The sequence below is a fragment of the Anarhichas minor genome, unplaced genomic scaffold, assembly GCF_050575085.1.
Source record: "Anarhichas minor isolate MPS153535 unplaced genomic scaffold, ASM5057508v1 ptg000018l, whole genome shotgun sequence".
In the NCBI taxonomy this organism is placed as follows: Eukaryota; Metazoa; Chordata; class Actinopteri; order Perciformes; family Anarhichadidae; genus Anarhichas; species Anarhichas minor.
In genome coordinates, this window is record NW_027466464.1 from 10155270 (window position 1) to 10176067 (window position 20798).

A 20798-nucleotide genomic window follows, 5' to 3' on the forward strand; every position below is an offset into this window, starting at 1 on the left:
TTGTGTAGTCACTGGGGGGGGTCATTAACCTGCAGGACTAGGACATCTACCAGCCCTCACAACTCAACATTACCCAGAATGAATAGAAATATCCCTCCAGAGTTCTCTAATGGTACAATTGTGATAATTGATAAAGAAATACTTTATCCAGAGAACGATCAGCACTGAATACGTCTTTGTTGTTGCTCCCTTCATCTCGTATGTCTTTCATTATCTTTGGGCTGCACTTCTTCAAATTCTTGCTTTGAGCGCAGCATCTCGATCCAAAGCTTAACCCTTTAGTTTGTCGTCTTTCTGCTCTACAAAACCGAAGTAGTCTGAATCTCATATTTGATAACGGCAGGATGTTGTTGTTGTATAATTCCACTTTAATCTAATATTTAGAGGCCTGTTACAGAAGGCAAGTAGTCTGTTTCTGGTCCATATATAAAATATATCTTATAAAATCAGTTGTTTTTACAACCTGGCAACCTGAAATTGTTTTATTTTGTAACTGTACCATAAGTTATTGCTCATTAAGCATCATAAACCCTTTATTCTATAAAGGGTGTCGTATTAACAAGACTTACAGAAAAATAAGCTATATTATATAAAATTGTATTGTATTATTATATTATAGAACCCTTTTGGGTCAAACTGGGTCCCACTCGGGCTAAGGTATGACGCGTGCCACACCTTGGTGCCAAACCCAGTGACTCCCGTTATTTGGCAGTGCAGTGCGCGTCATGGACGCTGCGCTCTCGGCGCTCCGCCGCTCTGCTCGTCTGAAAGCACACCCCCGCCCTCCCTCCATCTCCACCTCAGCCAAGCGCCGAAGCCGCTCCACAGGAGAGAGAGAGAGAGAGAAAGAGAGGACGTCCACCCGCGTCTTTCATAGCAACCGAGGCACGTCGTTCCCTGCCGGACTTCTCAGCCAGGGGCACCGGGGTTTTCGGACCGATCAGTCCCGAAAGGTGCGTCCCCGCTCATCCGCTCGCCTCCCAGCAGCTCCGCCGCCGCCGCTCCGCGCCAGTCCGATCCGATCGCTTCCCCCTGGAGAAGAGTTCCTTCCCTGGAAGCTGGATGAATTATTGGAGAGTTGTGAACAAGTGCGAGAAGAAAGCCGAGGCTCGGGATCTGCCTCCCCGCTCCGTCCAGGGAAGCCTCGACTCAGTCAGAGTTGTGGACGATAATGGAGGGGACGTCCCTGTATCTCCCTGTTGTTATTTTACTGATGCAATGTAAGTGACAAATGGAAACTATTCAATAGTCTGTATTTGCGTTTCACTACTTCTCTCTGAGAGACAGGACTGAGATAAGTTAAGCGCTTTCTAATGATTTATTTTATTCTAACTGGATGTCCTGGGAAATATACTTTGGGCACAAAGTGTATCATTTAATTAAGTGCACTAGACTTAAAATGTTTTAACAAGAGACTATTTCAAACAAAAACAAATTTTAAATAATTTTTTTAATAATTAATTAATTTTCATTGGAATTTTAGTGTGCAAATGTTAAAGGTAAATATGCAAAACATAAAGAGATATTTCATTAAATTTATTTATTTTAGACATTTTCCTTTGGTGTTATTCCGTAGTTGCCCGGTTTAGTTAAAGCCCCGCTGTGAGAGTGGGCCGTGGCGACTATGCAGCCAAGTTGGCCCTAAAGTTGTATTCGGCGGCGGTGGTGGCAGGTGGGTCCCCACACCCGCCCGCTTTTGGCAGCGAAGGTGGCGGAATCCGTGCATGAGGTCAGCGGTTGGTTCACCACCAGAAACTTTCAAACTGTTTCTGGTCGTGACGAAGTGTGTTGTTCATAGCAGCGATGTGAGGAGGCGTGAACACGAGGAAAGACACCTTTCCCCGGTGTTAGAATAGAAAGCAGTGGAAGTGTCTTTAGGACTCCTGGGGAGCAGCAGCAGCGTGAGATGGATGTGATGAGACAGTGAGAGTGACGCAGATTTTACTCCGTGTTGTCCACATTTTCCCACCTGTCAGGTCACAAGTTCACCGAGGTGTGTGTGTGTGTGTCCAGTCCAGCTGTGGACAGCCTGACAGAAATCACTCATTATCTGGCGCACGGATAGGTGTCAACAGTTTGAACAGAGCAGCTTCAAATCTGCCTCCTCTCTACTGACCGCCTGTGGAGTGAATTGTTTGGAAAAAGGAATCCAGGAGGAAGTGTTTTGGTTGGGTCTCTTTGGCGAGAGACCCAACATCCCCCACCTCGACCTCACACTCCCACGTCGTGTCTGCCTGAGACAGCTGTTGCTCACAGGGTTACAGTCATACAGAGAGGCTTTGTTCAAATGGAGAACACACACACACACACACACACACACACACAGTCCTCCCTGTTTTTCTCCCCCACAGCCTTGACCCGTGCGTGTGCCGTCCACATGCCCGTTATCTATAACAAGCAGCCAGACAGGATACGTCTCCTGGATCGCCCTCTGTTTCCTCTTTGGTTTGTCCTGTTAATTTGAATAAGTGCCTTAATTATGACTGCGCCATGCTTTTGACCTCAACACAGCCCCGGCAACGCCCGCCCGCCCCCGCCCCCCCCCCCCCCCCAGTCTCTGTAACACTCCGTACAGACCGCGTAATGAGAGTACGGCTGCGTGCCAAGGAGCGAAGCGTGCCATCTTTCTATGGCCGTCCCACTGTGAGTTTGAGCTGTCGCAGTGTTTGCTTGATGTGTTTTTGTCTGGATGTTTCTGTGCTGGCCCGTCGCTGGAGCATTTGAATTCCCTCAGTGGATATATATCTGATGCCATGTTGGAGGACCACCGGGGACCCCCTGCTGCTCCAGAGAGCATTTAGAAAGTCGACAATAAGCAATTATCCACTGAGCCAATTTATGTTGACATACATTTAGCTTTCGCTAGCTACTCGGGTGGCCAAAAACTGCTTGGCTCAGCAGCGGCTCGAGTCCGGTACGCCTTGTTTGCTGGACTCACTCTTGACGGGCGACCTCAGAATCTCGGGCTGACTTCAGGTGCCATGTGATGGTCCAAATCTGACTGGAGCGCTGCTAGCTGGAGCTGGTTCCAGGCCCAAATCGGTGTGCACAACCCGACACCTCACCAAATTTGGCTCGCAGTTTGATCCATCGCAGCCAACTGTGCCGACACTCTGATGAGGATATTGGACCAATACTGACTCAGACAGCTGCATCGGGTATAAGTGACAATCATCCGATCTATTCAGCTCCACCAAAGCCCAGATTATCGGTATTGGGACTGTTTGGCAATACAGCCCCAAAAACCCCTCTGAGCTACATGTGTGCAGCAACCCAGAAGAGACATCCAGCACTCAGTGGGTCAACTTGTGCACGCTCGCACACACTCGTCTCCAAACCCGAATCACATCTTGACGATTTCCCGGACAGTATCCGTGTTGTTTTTTTAAATTTAGCAAGGCGACACCACGTTAACATTACCCACCATGCAGCTGTGAAACGATCCGAGCGGGCCATGTGTTCGTTGTCCGCCTCGACGCCTTCGCAGTTAATTGAGGCCATTGAAGCCGACAGTGTTCGTAGTCGTGGAGCACAGTGGAGCGCACGGACACGGGGGGGTGGTAGTGTGGGGTGGGGTGGGGTGGGGTGGGGGGGGGGGGGGGGGGGGGCGCAGTGGGACCTCACACGCAGAGCCTCTTTGCTCATTTTTCGACGCGTGTGCTTTCGTGTCAGTCAGTGCGGGCGGTGAAGTTGTCAGCCTCACTACATTTCCCTTTTCTCAAAGAGGCGCCCTTCAAGGTGGCAGCAGGGCCGGTCTCACACTGCATGACAAGAGCATCTCCCATTCACAGTCGCACTGTCACGGAGGATCTCCCTCGCCTTCAATCCCACTCTCTTTTATTCATGCTTCTGCGGGTCTCTGGACCCTGCCCCCCCCCCCCCCGATCCACCAGCCTCAACCCGCCTCACTCTCCTCCGCTCCACTTCATTTGTATTCTATTAGTAGGGCCGCTCATCTCTCCTTCGACGTTCATCCCCGTCCCCTTTTTTTAATCTCATTGTATCGCCCTCCGTCGTCTTGGTCATCCTTTAGTGAGACAACGCTCCTCTGAGGGTGTCGCGGTACCAGAGCCAAGGCCGGGATGATAATCCTGTTACACTGCCGCAAGTCCACGCATGGCAAAAAGCGAGGGGGAAGCGTCTGCAGGGAGAGTGTGCCGTTTTAATTCACTTAGCTGAAAGTAAGTGAGGCTGGTGTAAATTGAGCCAACTTCAGGAAAGAAGCTTTATGCTGCATTTGGCAGATGGAATTATTATTGTATAGGCTGTTGTTTATTTAAAGGCTAATTTAAAAATAGCCATAAATAAGAGCGAGAGAGAGAGACCTTTGGGTGGGCTCACAAGCGCCAGTTTGAATAGTCGTCCAACGCGGCCTGTTCTCTTCCACGCTTCCTGCTTTTGTCTCGGATCGCCCTCCGTTCTTCCGTGTGACCCCCCCCCCCCCTTCACAGGAAGACAGGCTTCTGCTCCGCATAGTAATCCCGTAACAATGGGGCCTGCACAGGAAGCATCTGACACACAGGAAACTGGTCACATTCGTTTCAGACGACGTGTTTTTAAGTTTACATTTGGGAGATTTTAATGTGCCGTTTGCAGAAACAATGGCAGGAAAAGTACGTGTGTGAGTGTGTGTGTGTTTTGTTAAAAGGTATAAAGCTTGTGAAGGGGAAATCTTCGTTAAATTAAAAGTTTTTAAGAGGTTTTTCGCAGTTAGAACCCTTGAGGCCCATTTAACATTTATTATGTACTTTGAAAGATGCATGGCCTTCAGTCAAAACGTCTTTTCCCCCTTTTACTGAAGTCTCAGTCTTCTGGGAGACGTTCTAGGCTTTAGTGCAGCAGCAGAGTGTTTACTGCCCTCGCCGGTTGCATGTTTCCAACTTGTTTTTCCCCTCCAGCTGATCTTCACCCAGGTTGAACCTGTATTTAACAACAGGATGACCAGGGAGTAATCCGCCCCGTAAGCCAATCAGAGCACAGGAAGGGGCAGCTCCTGCTCCCTCTTCCTGTTTGGACACTGGGTATCGGTGACACACAGACAGGCAGGGGGAACAAACATGGACAGTGTGCCGCCGGCCTGTTGGCTAATATCCCCCCCCCCCCCCCCCTGCCGTTCATCAGGTTAATCTGGACAAGCCTCTGGTGAGATGCCTGACCTTGTCCTAACCTGCGCGTTGGTAAACACACGGCGGGCCGCTCCTTAAAGCGGAGGAGGGAATAATCCTGCCTGTACCTCGGAGCTCACGGAGAAAGACGATGGCTGCCTCAGACAGTCGACCAAAGGCAGCCATTAAGCATTCTCCTCCTGCAGTTGGCGGGCAATGTGAAGCACTCTACCCAATTCACCTTGCCCCCTAATGGATGACAAGCGATATTGCCTTCCGAAGTGCTCTGACCCCTCTTTTTCTTTTATCTCTCCCACCCTCCCTCCCCTCTTCTTCTCCCCCCCACCTCCAGGTTCCCCCTCCGTTCCCGTCACCGTGTCGACCGACAAACACAGGGTGGAGGTGCACGAGTTCTTAGGTGAGGCGGAGAAAGCGGCCTCGTCACTTTCTTTTTTACCCTCAAGAGAGTTTGCTGCTTTATCAGATTCTCTCTGACAGAATAAACCACCAGGCTAAAAATAGAGCAAGCAGTTAAAAACACCACTGATTGAAGGCTCCGCTACTCTGCCATAAATATCTCATCGGTTCCCCCTTTTCTTTTTTCTGCAGACGCGGTGCTGTCCTGCACGTTCCGCACGGAGAAAGACCAGAACCCGCGCATCGAGTGGAAGAAGAAGGGGAAAGACGTGTCTTTCGTGTACTTTGATGGACACTTCAGAGGTGAGAAAAGCAGCCTTTGCTCTTCAGCCCCCGAGCGACAAAGAGGAACTTGTTGTAATCGGCTTGCGGCATACTTGGATACTGTGAGATGGGAACAATGAACTCTAAGAGATATTGAAGCACAGTCCATGTGTCGATGCTGTCGAGGCATACGACGCCCGTCTGGTGCCCTTGATCCCTCTCCTTTGTGGTTTAGGATGTGGATTTAATGGGTCAAAGAAATAATAAATCATACATCAGCTTCCACCAAGTCAGTCTCTTTTATAGACGGCGCATGTTAGCGTGACGATTTTCTCAAATATGTCAAGCCGCCTCTTCCCTGGCAGCTCTACGTCACAGCAGAAGTTCATGAGAAGTCATGCCACTGAAACCTCCTGTTCCACCCACTGGCTGATGATCCCATTAGGGGGCGGTTACGTGATGTAAATGTACCCTGAAGCTTCCAAGTTCTACTAATTACAGAGTAAACTGGTGCTTTGAGGTTCGTAACCAGTTCAGAGTAACTTCTTACCTTAATGTCCCAACCTGTGCTGCTCCCAGCACAGATGCATCTGCGCTGCCCGCAGCTGCTTCTCAGTAAAAGACAACCACTTGTCTTTGCATGGGAGGCTTTCACTGTGAAGCAGCTGTTGAGTTTACATCGCACAAAAAGAATTCTCTTTTTATAGCCAGTTTAATGTGGTTATATACTGAAGTCTGAACCTTGCTTTGTTGGGATCTGAATGTCGCGTCTCATACTGAGGTGGCAGTATCGTAGCAGGCAAGACGTTTCCTCCGGGATCTTCCTGACCTCCTGTCCTTTCTCTCAGGTCCCTTTGAGGACCGCGCGACGATCGACGGGGCCACCGTCACGCTGAAAGGGGTGACCCAGGAGGACGCCGGGGAGTACCGCTGTGAGATCAGCGCTCCTCTGGACACCGTGAACCTGGGCGAGACCAACGTCACGCTCAAAGTCCTGGGTACGACGGAAAGAGAAACTGAGCTCAGACGTGTGGGAGATTGGTTTGCTTTGCTTATGTTTCTTTAATTCTTTCCCCGTCCCGTCCTCCAGTGCCCCCACACACCCCGTCCTGCGAAATCCCCAGTGGGGCAGTGACAGGCTCAGTGGTGCAGCTGCGCTGTAGGGACCAGCAGAGCATCCCGCCCGCTACATACTCCTGGTTCAAGGACAACCTGCCGTTCCACCAGCCACGCCACGCCAACGCCACTTATCTAATCAACTCGCACACAGGACTACTGGTGAGTGTGTGTGTGTGTGCAGATAAGGGAGCGTGTGTAAATAGTTTACACTGTCTCCTTGCGGTATCACTTCCTACTGAAGGAAGCGAGGAAATGATTCTGTTGGTTTGATAGTAGGTGGCTTTTCTGAGTCTTGCTCAAGGACACTTCAGCAGAACAGGTCCTTCGATGTAAAGCGAACAGCAGCTGAAGCCTTTTCTTCTTCTTCTTCCCTCTTCTGCAGGAGTTTAAAGCCGTAGCCAAAGAGGACACCGGTCGATACAGCTGCCAGGCTTCGAACAGAGTGGGACCGCCCAAGATGTGCGAGGGCAAGCACATGACAATAGGTGTGTGTGTGTGTGTGTGTGTGTTTCCACACATCCTCCTGCCTCTTCCACACACCTTTCAGCACTGGAGAGCATCAGGGATGCAGTGGAGAGGAAAGGCCGACTTTTTCACCCTGCTTCTAAAATCTGAAACACCCTTACACAGCAACTTAGAATTTGAAGAGGCTACTGTGTCTATTTAGGGACAAATGACACGGTCGAATGTATTCTTCCTGTTTATGAATTATATAATCTACTCTAGATTAGGGCAAGCAACCATTTCACGCACTTAATAAATTATAGGCAGTGTTGTTGGAGGACAGGAAAAGGCATTAGACGGAGTTACTTTAAAATACGTCCTTCCTGTTTATGTTAGGAGTTCATACATTCCCCATCTTCTGTGACTTACTGCGTCAATAAAACAAAAAGGAGAGAGCTGCGTATGGAAAACAGACCGTAACTCAAGCTTTGCTCCCCCTCTCGCCTCCAGAGGACGTCAACGTCTCGGCCGTGGTGGCGGCGGTGTTGGTGGTCTGCCTCGTGGTCACGGTCTGCGGATGCGGGGGGTACCTCTTGCACCGCAACGGCTTCTTCAGCCGTGAGTTTGTCTCTTTGGTTCAGCTGTTTGGGTCCAGCGACCGCTCGTGTCTTGCTTGCATCAGAACTCTGACACGCCCTCTGTTTCCTCCTACATGCTCGTCACTCATCCATCAGCAGGACACAGAGGAAGGTAAGAGCTCTGTGATTGCATTAACATTGATGTGAACGAACACAGGCTAATACCCTACCACACTTCAGGAGGAGGAGGAGGAGGAGGGGGAGGCTTGTTGTTGCACTTAGACTGCGCGTCTGTGTGCTGAGTCAGGACTGTCTAGAGTGACAGCTGTGTGTGTGTGTGTGTGTGTGTGTGTGTGTGTGTGTGTTTGAGCCACAGCAGTGCCTGTGTTCCTACTCACCCGGTGATTGGTGCCAACAGATGTAAAAAAACAAAACACTCCAAACTTTTTAATTGATTGCCGCTCCCAGGTCAAACTGCAGCAAGACAGATGATCTAAAAATGCAGACATTTAAAAAGGGAGGGAGGGGGGGGAGATAATCAGTGCAACGTAATTATGGAATAATTACTGTGGGGGGGAAATATTGGCAGTAGGAAGAATTGCAGGCAATTAAACTGATTGGATGGATCATTTAGACACTGAGAGGGATGCTGGGGCATGACGGGGCCATGGGGTTCAGACAGAAACGTCCTCGTGTGACCTGTGGCCTAATTCGCCGGACTCCGTGTTATTTGATTACGCGGAGTCATCGCGGAGCTCCGCTTGATGCTCGATGCGAAAGCTCTTTTGTCTCGGTTAAAGTCTGATGCTTATCCCACTGAGCTAACTGGAGCTGTCACTGTCAACGTCCTATTTATAGAAGCGGCTTCTTCACGAAGACTCGGAGGCAATGTGACACGATATCTGATGCACCAATAGTACGCACAAAGTTAACAAAGTGGGGACGCAGAGCCACCATTTACTGCCGCCTTCTAGGGAACAAATGGTTAGATTCATGTTACATCATGCTAAATATACCTCGTTACATATGTAACAGTGTGTACAAGGGTGTTGGATTGCTGCATGTGATTGGCTCACCACTTGACCTGCTCACCACTTGACCCGCTCACCCGATTGGCTGCATGTCAGTGTAGGTTTTTCGTCGGCGTAACCGCGGTCGTGTAGGTCACTTCCGTATCCTAAATGTGTGTATTCGGGGTCGTTGGGTTTGTGTTTGCCAGTCTGCATGTTGTGACGGGACATTTTACAGGCAACGAGTAGCAACTAGAAACGAGATATTAGCTCACCCCCCGATATACACATTTTCAATACAGAAATGATCTGCACAAATGAAAAATTCCGACCGCATGGTGTGCAGTGTCACTCCGAAATGCCCCTCCCCTCTTGTTAACCCTTTTTAAAGCCAACACGCTGACCCCCACAGGTCATTTTGGATCTCCCAGTGTCACGGTGCAGCCCACATCAGCAGCCAAACCCTGCACAGAACCGAGGACACGTGAGTGTGACCCGCAGGCCCACAGATGGTCGTCATTTTACAATATCCCAACGCTGTGAATTCAGTAATGTTCATTTTCAAAATGAAGTTTGAGATGTTGTAAAACACAATGCCAGTGTATTGTGTACGTCCAGATCAAACTAATGCAGTCCAGCACAACAGTCCTGCAAGGAACCCGAACTTCACAATGTTCTAATGTGTTTGTTGAAGGAGCTTTGGAGACGAGTCGATTCCACTTTCCAACCGGCGTTTCTATCATTTTGTCCACCCCATTTAAACCAGTGAAGGCTAAACACCAGAAGCGTCTCTCTGTGTAATGCACAACACAACCCGCATCCCACAGAATGACCATAAAGTTGATGCAACACATTGCTAAAGCAGTTTCAACAAAGAAAACAAAACCCCACAATAACCTTCACGTAAGTCCGATTTATTCCCCGGGCTGTTGCGTCGGACTGCATTACGTTTAGCGAGGTGTCCCCAATAAACCGGCGACTGAGTGCGTATCGACTGTTAATCAAACTGCCCGGTCACGTGCTGAGCTGGGAATATCCCCCCCCCCCCCCCTCTTCGTATAATCCTGCTCGGCGGCTGAGAGTTCAGAGTCAGACCCAGTGGGAGGTTTGCCGTGTACTGTATGATGTGCATTATTTATGCAAGATATGACTCAGAATACAGCTGTCCGCCTCCAGTGTCTTCTCTTCTCCGTGACTGTGTCAAACTGTCCGATGTGCTTACCCGTGTCTTTGTCTTTCAGGTCCAATGTCAACTACGTCCCTCCGCCCCAAGAAGTAAGTCCTTTTTTTCTTCCTTTCTCCTCTTCCTCCTTCCCTCCCTCCCCCCTTCCTCTCTCTCCCTCTCATATTAAGCCCTGAGTGGGGACATGAGCAAAGCGCTGACTTAAGCACGAGCTGTTCATACTTACCTAATGAATGTTGCTGTGTTCATGATTGAAACCGCACCGCCGCCACCTCCAGAGCCATAATTCTGATACTTCTATTGTTGTTGTCGTTGTGTCCCTCAGCCCCAGGACTTCAAACACACCCAGTCCTTCATGCTCTGAGCAGCCGGCCTTCCCTCCGAGAACACATCAGCCTCGTGACAAAGGTGCCAAACATCAGGATTCTCTGATTTCTGTTTCCTCTCTGGACTCTGAATGAGCTCTTGATCTTCCAACACAATCTTCTCCCTCTATCAGCCCCTCTCGGGCGGCAAGAAAAGCCGCGCAAGGCTTCTTCTCTCACTCTCTTGCTCTGCGCTGTGTGGGTTCGCCTCAGTCACTGATGTTTTCTGCTCTTTTTGGGTTCAAGTGCGTTCTCACGGTGTTCTGCTCCCCCCTGGTGGTCAGATGTTGAAAATCCAATCGCTCTTTTCTGAATGATCCGGTGACTAGTGGAGCTTTCTCCAGACTCTGTTTCTTCCCTCTGCAGGCCACTCGTTTTCACTCCCTTTGTTTGTTTTTTTTACCAAAGACTGACCATTAAATTAAAGGGATTTAGTGACTTTGAATCATCACAAGGGAATTGTGCTTTAAGCCATAGAGAAAGCATTAATACCACTCAAACATTTACCTCAGCATCTGCCAATGTTCTGTGGCCCCTGAGACCCCCAGTGTTAGAGGAGATCCGTATGATCTTAGTAACAACATAAAACCATGGATGTATTCTATAACACATTCATGCATGAAGCCAGTCCAGCCAATTCTATTGAGACCAACCCCATTCCACCCTAATGTGCCTGCATGGTCTTTTTATATATATACACACACACACACACACACATATATATAAATATAGATATATACCTTGTGCCTTTTTAATTTGTCATATTTATCTATGGATCACACTTTTTTGTAAAGAACTTGCCTTACTTTTCTCTGTCTTTATATTGTTGTGCCACTGTTTCTCAATGTTTATGGAACTGGAGTGTCTGTGTGTGAATGGGTTGTTCAGAGTTTTATTTGAATGGTGTATATGTAATAAAATGTTTTTCTATTCAAAAACCTGCTGGCTGTTATTATTGTGATGGAAAGTAAAGTGCGTTTACTCAAGTGCTGCATTTAGAGATCAGTTTGACGGACTTTTACTTCACTCCACGATTATGATACGATAACTTTTTCTATTACCGTGCAGATTCAGATTAATGATACAAAATCCAGTCAACAGAATGTATTTCTATAGATTAAGATTAACTTTTACAGAAAATAGTAAAACCACAGTTCAGAAATAGTGAGGTGAAACTCTTGCATTCAAAATCTAAAGTAAAAATACATTATTAGCACCAAGATTTACTTAAAGTACCAAAAGTACTCATTATACAGAATATTATTATATTATTATATATTGTAGCATGTCGAAGAATTGATAAAACAGTCATAGTATAGCATGTCTAAAAACCTCGGGAGGAGTCTTCAGGTTTTTCTCAATTCTCCACTCTCCTGTATCAATGCTGACTCTATAACTATACATTGTGTAGAGGTGTATTATTGTTGGATGGTTTCTATCTACACAGTCAGTTGTGTTGCATGTCAAGTGCTTTTATTTCTCTCACACTTTTTAGATGTGTGGCCTCAATGACGTCTGGGGAGAAGTTATAAAAGACATCTCTGAGCTGAAGCTCTGAGGTAGGATTGTTTCTTCATTACCTGTGATTTACAATTCACTAGAATATCATCATCTTTGATCTCCAGAATATCTGAAGCTGACATTACAGCCAATTAAAGGAGCTCAATTTCTTCTTTGTTGTTGTTTTTTTAGAAAAGACACGAGGTGGTGGTGACGGAGCAGCAGACTTGATGGAGACGAGGTCTTCAAGGTGAGGAGAGCCGGACCCGAAAAACACTAGCGTCTGTAAAAAGCTGTAAACTGCAACAGTCAAATGGCATGATGCTTTTATTTGAATGATTGATTGTCTGTGATTTGTTTGCTCTTTTAGAGGAGCAGCTGGAGAACCTCAGGGAGGCTCATCAGAGATCCAAGACAGAGGAAGCTGGACCAGCTCAAGGTAAGGGAACACCTGTCAATCAAAATGCTGCTGTTTTAGTAAGTACGGTAAAAATTGGATTATAGTATGTAAAAAAAAAAAAAAGTCATAAAACGGTCATAGCATGTTGAAAAATTCATAAAACAGCATGTCATAAAAAAAACATTAAGTCATAGTATAGTATGCCATAAAGTCATAAAAATATCATAGTATACATGCAATACAAATATTATTAAAATATCATTCAAAATATCCTAGAAATGTATGTCATATTTTAATATATCAAAAATATTAGTGTAGTTTGCTAGAAAAAGTCATAAAATGTCATTTTGTAGTATAATACAGATGTTCATTCAAAGTATTTTAAAAAGTCACAGTATAGTTTGTCATAAAAATGTACTAATAAAGTTTGCACTCATGAAAACGTTGTATTTATTGTTGCAGTAGTAATAATAATACATGTATGTGATGCATTGTCTAACGTTGTCCTTCTCTTCTTCTCTCCTCAGATGAGTGCAGACTTTCCAGACCAGACCTGAGGACGACGGGGTTTCTTCTCTTCACTGCACAGCGGCAGAAGAAGACGTGGGTCTTCTTCTGCCGCTGTGCGGTTACTCTGAGATCTGAAATAGAGAGTGGGGGGTGGATCAAATTTTGAAAATTTAACCCTCTCCGTTCATTTCTCTGAAAACCCGGGAGGAGACGGACGTCTCGACCCCCGGGGTAGTGGACATTGATGTCCTCACATAGGTGAGGAGCGAACCCGGGTCAGCGCGATCCAAACCGGGAACTGTGTAACCTCACCATCACGTCACTCACGCTTTGACCTCTTCTCTTGGCATATTTGACTTCTTCCTTTGGCTGTTGGACCTCAAAAGTCACTGCACCACATAAGGGTTGAACCCACAACCTCCCGTCTTCTAAGCAGTCGTCTATCACCTCGAGCTATCTGATCTGACACTCGTGTCTGGTTCATACATATTTGTCTCCTCTGTTTTGACTGGTTGACCTTAAGATGTAACGCATTACTGAAGGTACAAACTCATAACCTCCAGTCACTCATAACCCAGCCTCACTTATGTCAAGTCGTACATCTTCATACAATATTTAACTTCCTCATCTTGGGTGTTGGACCTTAAAATTCACCGCGCCACGGGATGGAGCCCACAACCTCCAGACTCCTGATCAGTCCTCTATCACCCTGAGCCATCGGATCTGACACGCTGAGCTGCTGCAGCGTCACACATCCTGCTGCTAAAATAAACCATCACTCTTCTCTATAAAGCTCCTTCAGTTTTGTTGTTAGTGTTTCAAATGTGTGGAGGAAACAGACTGGACCTTCCTGAAACACAGTTAGGGTTTCATCCTTTCACCTCATGTTGTCACGCATCACTAGTGTCAGCACTTTCACTCAAAAATCACTGCACCTCACAAGGAGCGAGCTCATGACCTCAGGTCTTCTGAGCAGTCTGCTAACTGACTGAGCTATTTGGTCACACCGCCTTCACTCAGCTCTTAAACACAGAAAACCTCTGGAACAAAACTAACATTTAAGCTCCTTTACAACAATGAGAGATTGTTCTGCACATTTACAAATAAAACACCAGATCACATTATGAATCATCTTCAGCTCTGGTGTCTCTAATCGGTGGTGGAAACAGACCGGACCTTCCTGGACCAGAGATGGATTTGACACCTTCTCCTCAGGGTGCCACGCGTCACTCACTGTCAGCTGCTTATCTCGGTGAGCTATCCCTGAAGCTCGAGGCCCGCCCATCTGTTCTGGGATTTGTTCTTCACACTGCTGCTGTTATCTTCTGAAAATCACATTTCCAGCCCGCAAGTCGAGAACCGAGCAACACGTGAAAACCATGAATCCAAACCGCTTGACCATCTATGACGCTTTTAACCCTAACCCTAACCTATACGAAGTACACAATGTAAAATATGCAAAAATGTAAAGAAACACAAGGTTTGATAAGATACAACATTATATACACAGTTAGTAAGAATTATTTAATAAATAATTTAGAATAAATATTTAAAAATAATTATTTAGATATTAATATTGGATGTTTACGACATACTATACTGTAAGTTTAGTAAACTTACTATAGTTTACTTAGTATAGGTTAGGGTTAATATCCTAATGTATCCTTAATATATATAATATTAATATCTAAATAATTATTTTATAATATAATATTTTATAATATTATAATATTTCTTTTAATATTTATTCTAAATTATTCATTAAATAATTCTTACTAACTGTGTATATAATGTTGTATCTTATCAAACCTTGTGTTTCTTTGTATTTTTACATGTTTTACATTGTGTACTTCGTATAGGTTAGGGTTAGGGTTCAAAGCGTCATAGATGGTCAAGCGGTTTGGATTCCTGGTTTTCATGTGTTGCTCGGTTCTCGACTCGCGGGCTGGGAATGTGATTTTCAGAAGATAACAGCAGCAGTGTGAAGAACAAATCCCAGAACAGATGGGCGGGCCTCGAGCTTCAGGGATAGCTCACCGAGATAAGCAGCTGACAGTGAGTGACACGTGGCACCCTGAGGAGAAGGGGTCAAATCCATCTCTGGTCCAGGAAGGTCTGGTCTGTTTCCACCACCGATTAGAGACACCAGAGCTGAAGATGATTCATAATGTGATCTGGTGTTTTATTTGTAAATGTGCAGAACAATCTCTCATTGTTGTAAAGGAGCTTAAATGTTAGTTTTGTTCCAGAGGTTTTCTGTGTTTAAGAGCTGAGTGAAGGCGGTGTGACCAAATAGCTCAGTCAGTTAGCAGACTGCTCAGAAGACCTGAGTTCATGAGCTCGCTCCTTGTGAGGTGCAGTGATTTTTGAGTGAAAGTGCTGACACAAGTGATGCGTCACAACATGAGGTGAAAGGATGAAACCCTAACTGTGTTTCAGGAAGGTCCAGTCTGTTTCCTCCACACATTTGAAACACTAACAACAAAACTGAAGGAGCTTTATAGAGAAGAGTGATGGTTTATTTTAGCAGCAGGATGTGTGACGCTGCGTCAGATCCGATGGCTCAGGGTGATACAGGACTGATCAGGAGTCTGGAGGTTGTGGGCTCCATCCCGTGGCGCGGTGAATTTTAAGGTCCAACACCCAAGATGAGGAAGTTAAATATTGTATGAAGATGTACGACTTGACATAAGTGAGGCTGGGTTATGAGTGACTGGAGGTTATGAGTTTGTACCTTCAGTAATGCGTTACATCTTAAGGTCAACCAGTCAAAACAGAGGAGACAAATATGTATGAACCAGACACGAGTGTCAGATCAGATAGCTCGAGGTGATAGATGACTGCTTAGAAGACGGGAGGTTGTGGGTTCAACCCTTATGTGGTGCAGTGACTTTTGAGGTCCAACAGCCAAAGGAAGAAGTCAAATAGACCAAGAGAAGAGGTCAAAGCGTGAGTGACGTGATGGTGAGGTTACACAGTTCCCGGTTTGGATCGCGCTGACCCGGGTTCGCTCCTCACCTATGTGAGGACATCAATGTCCACTACCCCGGGGGTCGAGACGTCCGTCTCCTCCCGGGTTTTCAGAGAAATGAACGGAGAGGGTTATGGAAATGTTTTTATTAAAAATTTAGCTGCACAGCAAATTTTCAAAATTTGATCCACCCCCCACTCTCTATTTCAGATCTCAGAGTAACCGCACAGCGGCAGAAGAAGACCCACGTCTTCTTCTGCTGCTGTGCAGTGAAGAGAAGAAACCCCGTCGTCCTCAGGTCTGGTCTGGAAAGTCTGCACTCATCTGAGGAGAGAAGAAGAGAAGGACAACGTTAGACAATGCATCACATACATGTATTATTAGTATTACTACTGCAACAATAAATACAACGTTTTCATGAGTGCAAACTTTATTAGTACATTTTTATGACAAACTATACTGTGACTTTTTAAAATACTTTGAATGAACATCTGTATTATACTACAAAATGACATTTTATGACTTTTTCTAGCAAACTACACTAATATTTTTGATATATTAAAATATGACATACTGTACTTTAACATGACATACATTTCTAGGATATTTTGAATGATATTTTAATAATATTTGTATTGCATGTATACTATGATATTTTTATGACTTTATGGCATACTATACTATGACTTAATGTTTTTTTTATGACATGCTGTTTTATGAATTTTTCAACATGCTATGACCGTTTTATGACTTTTTTTTTTTTTTTACATACTATAATCCAATTTTTACCGTACTTACTAAAACAGCAGCATTTTGATTGACAGGTGTTCCCTTACCTTGAGCTGGTCCAGCTTCCTCTGTCTTGGATCTCTGATGAGCCTCCCTGAGGTTCTCCAGCTGCTCCTCTAAAAGAGCAAACAAATCACAGACAATCAATCATTCAAATAAAAGCATCATGCCATTTGACTGTTGCAGTTTACAGCTTTTTACAGACGCTAGTGTTTTTCGGGTCCGGCTCTCCTCACCTTGAAGACCTCGTCTCCATCAAGTCTGCTGCTCCGTCACCACCACCTCGTGTCTTTTCTAAAAAAACAACAACAAAGAAGAAATTGAGCTCCTTTAATTGGCTGTAATGTCAGCTTCAGATATTCTGCAGATCTGGAGATCAAAGATGATGATATTCTAGTGAATTGTAAATCACAGGTAATGAAGAAACAATCCTACCTCAGAGCTTCAGCTCAGAGATGTCTTTTATAACTTCTCCCCAGACGTCATTGAGGCCACACATCTAAAAAGTGTGAGAGAAATAAAAGCACTTGACATGCAACACAACTGACTGTGTAGATAGAAACCGTCCAACAATAATACACCTCTCCACAATGTATAGTTATAGAGTCAGCATTGATACAGATATGCAGATTCCAGACAAACCTGAAGACTCCTCCAGAGTTCCCACAGACCGAGTGAACACCAGACCTCCTGGAAGCGTCTATGATGAAACAGAAACAAACAGTCATGATTTTGAGTTGCATTCATTTCAAGTTGAACCGTGTTGCACATATTCAAACCAGCCTTGGTGTATGAAAACAAAACGTGGCTGTTTGCACCGAGAACTTATCGTTCATTTAAAAAAATGTGTTTTTAGGAAACATTAAATGTCGGACTTTGTGGTTAGTTGTATCATATTCAAAATGACTTTATATTCTAACAGCAGTAGCCTATGAATTACCTCAAGAAGACAAACTCACTCATATCCAACTATATTCCTGCCAGATACAGTGGTGGAATAATTCAATCAACCATTAATGTATAAATAATCACTAAATATGTTGGAGAAGATTTTATTGTAGAGTGGATGTGACTTTGTTCTGATAGTTTGTTTTTTCTGACCTCTGCAATTTACACACATTGAACACTTATTATAGATCTACCAGCATGGCCTGCTGTTGTGCAACAGCACATTGCTGTAACACCGTATAAGTGAAATGACTTACAGGGCAAACAGGGGTTTATTAGCCTCTGTGGAAACTATCAATAGATCCACAAACGTTTAAATCGCTCACTAAACAGATATGATTTTTTTATTTTTTGCAGTGAGGGTTACCTTCTAGACACAACCGGTACCACGTCACGCCTCAGCGAGATGACCAGCGCAGGAAGGGGGTCTCTGGGGCGTCTGGGTCGTGGTGGGAAAAAACGGCAATATTTAACTGGAAACTTGCCGCTGCCATGTTGCTTTTGGAGCCGGCTATGTTCATTCTGTATTACTACTGAAATTGTTTCTATGTAATGGCAAATGGCAACATGCATAAATAAAACCCTATTTACGAGTCAAAACGCTGACTGGACAAAATCTGAAAATATTTGACTGATCATGAACAGAAAAATATTTTAGATACTTCGCAAGCTTAATTAAAATATCTGTCATTTACATCTACAATGTGACATATTTAAGAGTTGTTTTTCCAGTTATAATTTAAGCATCACACAAAAGTATAGACAGAAATATATTATTTAATTGTATCCAGTGTACAGTCATAATTAATACAACAGAGTGACAGTATGTGGTAACCATCAGGGGCAGCTTAAAGGCACAATATACAGGATTTGGTGCATTAATATAGCAACAGACAGCTGTTTGCCATATAAAGACATCGGTTAGTAATGTCTCAAGTGGAGAATGTGTGTTGTTACCGTGCTTTGTTGACATGTTGCTGCGTGTGAGAGTGCCCAACTGGCTAACTTATGCCCGCCGCCCTACACTGCTCTCATAAACACAACTTACTACTGACAACACAGCCGTGGAAGCGAAGCACCCACCCTACGGTTAGCTCTGTCAGCACAGTAACTCAGCCGTCGGCCATGTTGAGAGTCGTTCAGAGGCAATAGATAAACTCCAAATCTCATACTAAGTACCTTTAATTGACAACCAGTGTATCATGGTTCAATCCATTATCTTTTTATTAAATACAACATATGTGTGACATGTAGGAGATGTACAACATGGACAGCATTCACTTGGCCGCTTCTTCAAGCTTGGGCTCTGGAAAACAACAACAAAGAGAATCAGTGATAGTTGTTGGTTAGAGTTTTGAAATGAGACATATCGCAGCTGTACAACACATTACAAATACTGGAAATTAGATTTAAAATCTAGACCACAGCAATATGTAACAACTAGCTCGATCTAAATCTAACAATACAGTGAAGCTCTAATGAAAGCTTCGTCCTGCTTTGACAAGTGTCACTATGTGCTATATATAGACACAGACAAAGCCCCATTACAGCGAGCCTCTCTAGTGGCAACGGAATAAATATGTATGAGAGGGAACTGTTAAATAGTGTGCAAGCAAGAAATCTCTGAATGTCACGTATTTAAAAACAGTCAAGTCATTTTAAGAACATCTTATTGGAATTTCACAGCTGTGGCTGATCACAATTCAGGATTTTACCCACTCACTCACGGTACACAATGTAAACCAAAAGCCCAAACTAACCTGTGAAATGGATATCGGGGAACTTGGCGAGGTCTCCTCCGCCGTAGAGCCTCTGCAGTTTGGTTACCTCGTCGGTCACGTTCTTCTGGTAAGCTGGTCCGGCTTCCACAATGCCACCCGAAGACCTGGGTGAGCCAAGGCATCAAATAGTGTTCAATAGATGAGCGTGACAGCGATGATGGAGGAGATGTAAATGCGGAAGCAGCAAGGACTGAAATTCAAACGCATGCCGAAGAAACCAAAAAGTTGCTTTCGGCATTTTTTAAGGCTAAACTCTGAGCTTCTATCTTTTAGGGGTGCAGCAAGAGAACGACTGATTAAGATGTGGTTGGTATGTTGTGGATGTTGAGCTCCTCGCTGCCTCATCCCTTGCTCAAAGGTCGCAACTGTTATGCCGGAGTCGTGTCCAGCCAGTGGCTTCTTCAGCGAATATGCAGCTGGTTACTGAGATCGACCGCAAATGACTCGACACAATATATAGCCGGCGCAAAACGAGTCACCCCTACTGTCCTTATATCTGGACTCTGATCAGTCCAACCTCACACAAAGTATGGACATGACATGTGGGTATATGACAAGAGTTATACATCGTCTACTGACTTGCTCTTGGTTTTGTAGTCCCGGATCTTGTCCAAGAACAGCTTCTGGATCGGGTCGAGCTCCTTGGTCCGGTTGAAGAGGACCGCAGAGAGACCGATGTTCCTGCGCAGGGTCAGGCTCACGGCGGAGCGCAGCACGGAGGACAGCTGGAATAAACGGTGTAGCGCCATCTGAAGGAACAAGAAAGCCCACACGGTCACGTTGTTATCTGGACAACGAGCTGTGCGTTGGTTAGCTGGAGCAAATAACCATTAAGCGCTAGCATTGCTAACGTTCGATTAGCTGCTGTTGTACCTAGCTAACTATAGCTGAATGACTTTGAATTGGCTAACATTAGTTACATACTTTACAGGTGCCACGTTATATTGTTACTTATAATACTTAAACAACTATTTAGTTGCGTCTCAACACCATCGTGCAAAGTCGGGTTCATTCTAGCAGCTAGCTAAAGACCTTGTTTGCTTCAATCACACTTAACTGCTAACACCTGCTAATGGTAACATGCTAAGATAGCTTTAGCTTTCAAGTGTCCTCCGTCGTCTGCAGTAAGCCATGCTAACGTAACACTCACTAAAGATGAGGACATGTATTCATCAGTATGTACAGTTATGACAAATAGGGCACAGTTACATGTTTAATTGCATTTGTTTTAAAACTCAGTAACGCTACTCACCTTGGGTTTGACACTTTCAGTACAAGATCCAAGTGTGGATGGATGACCGCGGTGGATTGTGGGAGTGTTGTGGAATTCGTGGACGTCAACATGGCGCAGCGCTGCGCATATGTAGGTTGACCTCACATGACACCAAATTATCCCAAATCGAAATATGCAAAT

At 45.2% G+C, this 20798-nt stretch overlaps 2 protein-coding genes and 2 long non-coding RNA genes across 6 annotated transcripts; 2 read left to right on the forward strand and 2 right to left on the reverse strand.

Annotated features, from left to right (window-relative positions):
- Positions 1-771: 771 nt before the first annotated feature.
- jam2a (junctional adhesion molecule 2a) lies at positions 772-12044 on the forward strand. 3 transcript variants are annotated; one of them, XM_076094503.1, is made up of 11 exons: positions 772-1220; positions 5458-5523; positions 5715-5825; positions 6635-6784; positions 6877-7064; positions 7288-7390; positions 7860-7967; positions 8087-8099; positions 10179-10212; positions 10446-10528; positions 11981-12044. In XM_076094503.1, the coding sequence occupies exons 1-10, from the start codon at positions 1172-1174 to the stop codon at positions 10482-10484; spliced, it is 861 nt and encodes a 286-aa protein (XP_075950618.1). In that variant the 5' UTR covers positions 772-1171; the 3' UTR covers positions 10485-10528; positions 11981-12044. The 3 variants fall into 3 exon arrangements, with proteins under 3 accessions (XP_075950618.1, XP_075950615.1, XP_075950617.1); XM_076094500.1 differs by having other exon boundaries at positions 773-1220; positions 8084-8099; XM_076094502.1 differs by having other exon boundaries at positions 775-1220; positions 8084-8099; positions 10446-12044.
- A 3421-nt stretch (positions 12045-15465) lies between these two features.
- On the forward strand, positions 15466-18270 carry LOC142952972 (uncharacterized). Its single transcript, XR_012954754.1, has 3 exons — positions 15466-16240; positions 16691-17069; positions 17961-18270. It is a non-coding gene; the product is annotated as an uncharacterized LOC142952972 (long non-coding RNA).
- On the reverse strand, positions 15998-17291 carry LOC142952971 (uncharacterized). The gene is made up of 4 exons (XR_012954753.1): positions 17091-17291; positions 16892-16949; positions 16703-16771; positions 15998-16190 (listed from the first exon to the last, which is right to left on the reverse strand). It is a non-coding gene; the product is annotated as an uncharacterized LOC142952971 (long non-coding RNA).
- A 533-nt stretch (positions 18271-18803) lies between the features above and the next one.
- atp5pf (ATP synthase peripheral stalk subunit F6) lies at positions 18804-20725 on the reverse strand. Its single transcript, XM_076095017.1, has 4 exons — positions 20637-20725; positions 19964-20133; positions 19364-19488; positions 18804-18909 (listed from the first exon to the last, which is right to left on the reverse strand). The coding sequence occupies exons 2-4, from the start codon at positions 20131-20133 to the stop codon at positions 18881-18883; spliced, it is 324 nt and encodes a 107-aa protein (XP_075951132.1). The 5' UTR covers positions 20637-20725; the 3' UTR covers positions 18804-18880.
- Positions 20726-20798: the final 73 nt, after the last annotated feature.